Source organism: Phytophthora infestans, genomic scaffold, assembly GCF_000142945.1.
Source record: "Phytophthora infestans T30-4 supercont1.36 genomic scaffold, whole genome shotgun sequence".
NCBI classification, from domain to species: Eukaryota; Oomycota; class Peronosporomycetes; order Peronosporales; family Peronosporaceae; genus Phytophthora; species Phytophthora infestans.
Window position 1 is genome coordinate 630,480 of NW_003303723.1, and position 884 is coordinate 631,363.

The following is an 884-nucleotide window of genomic DNA, read 5'->3' on the forward strand; positions in this document are numbered from 1 at the left end:
CACTGCGTAGCACAATACCATAGACAGCATTACGACACCGTGATACCGCGGTCGATGACACTTCATCAGGAGATCACGATGCACGGACGACGGAGCCACACGACTGCTGCAAGCTGGGTAAGCTGGAGCTGACACTGCAAAGGCGACCAGCGGAGCTCTGAATTCCATCACCTGTGACGTGTATATAGCTGCTCCATGCTGTCGACAACACGGACACCACGCTCATATTGTGTCACTACAAGGACGCGGCAACGTGTCCATGCTGCATGTTGACGTTCATTGGGCGAGCAACGCGTCGAGCGTGCCTGAATCAGATGGTAAAGGTGCATGTAGTGACGTGCGAGTATATTGTCGGTGCGAAGAACTCACGCGTATTCACACTCGTGTTGTGTTCGTAGATGCACAAGAGCTCAATATGTGTTGATTTAGGTCGAGAAGTCCATCCCAACGAGCATGACAGTTGTATTAAGGTACTTTGTATGTATCCTTTTCCAGCAGAAAGACGGCAGTAGCTAATCATATATATTTTACTGTGCTCTTGCGCGCAGGCTGCTCGATGTTGCTGGTGATGCGTTGGCGACGCAGATCGCAATGCCGCGCCTTGCTAACTCCCCGTGGATGGCGTGTTTAATGGCAATAACCACTGCCGGAGCGGTCGTCTCCTCCGTATCGCTACTATCGCAGCTAGAATCAGACGGAGACGTCGCAGCTGACCTGCGTACGTGCCACGAAAGCGGGAATCGCGACGTGAGAGGTCCAAACTCACGCTTCCGAAAGCGTCATTCTTGACATTCCCTGCGATAGTACTTCCTCTTTTCATTATATATTCTAGGAGGGTTTGTACTAAAGTACTCATGGGTTATGCAAACACGTGCATGGACCAC

The 884-nt window shown here is 51.2% G+C and overlaps 1 protein-coding gene across 1 annotated transcript in view; it reads right to left on the reverse strand.

The window, feature by feature from the left end:
- Positions 1 to 527: 527 nt before the first annotated feature.
- Positions 528 to 884, reverse strand: part of PITG_14650 (uncharacterized protein) — a gene marked incomplete at both ends in the record, with an annotated part of 929 nt that continues 572 nt past the window's right edge. Inside the window, 2 exons of the mRNA XM_002898497.1 lie at positions 528 to 675; positions 723 to 795. Of these exons, the coding sequence (XP_002898543.1) occupies positions 528 to 675; positions 723 to 795 (221 nt within the window). The remainder of the gene's footprint in view (positions 676 to 722; positions 796 to 884) is intronic.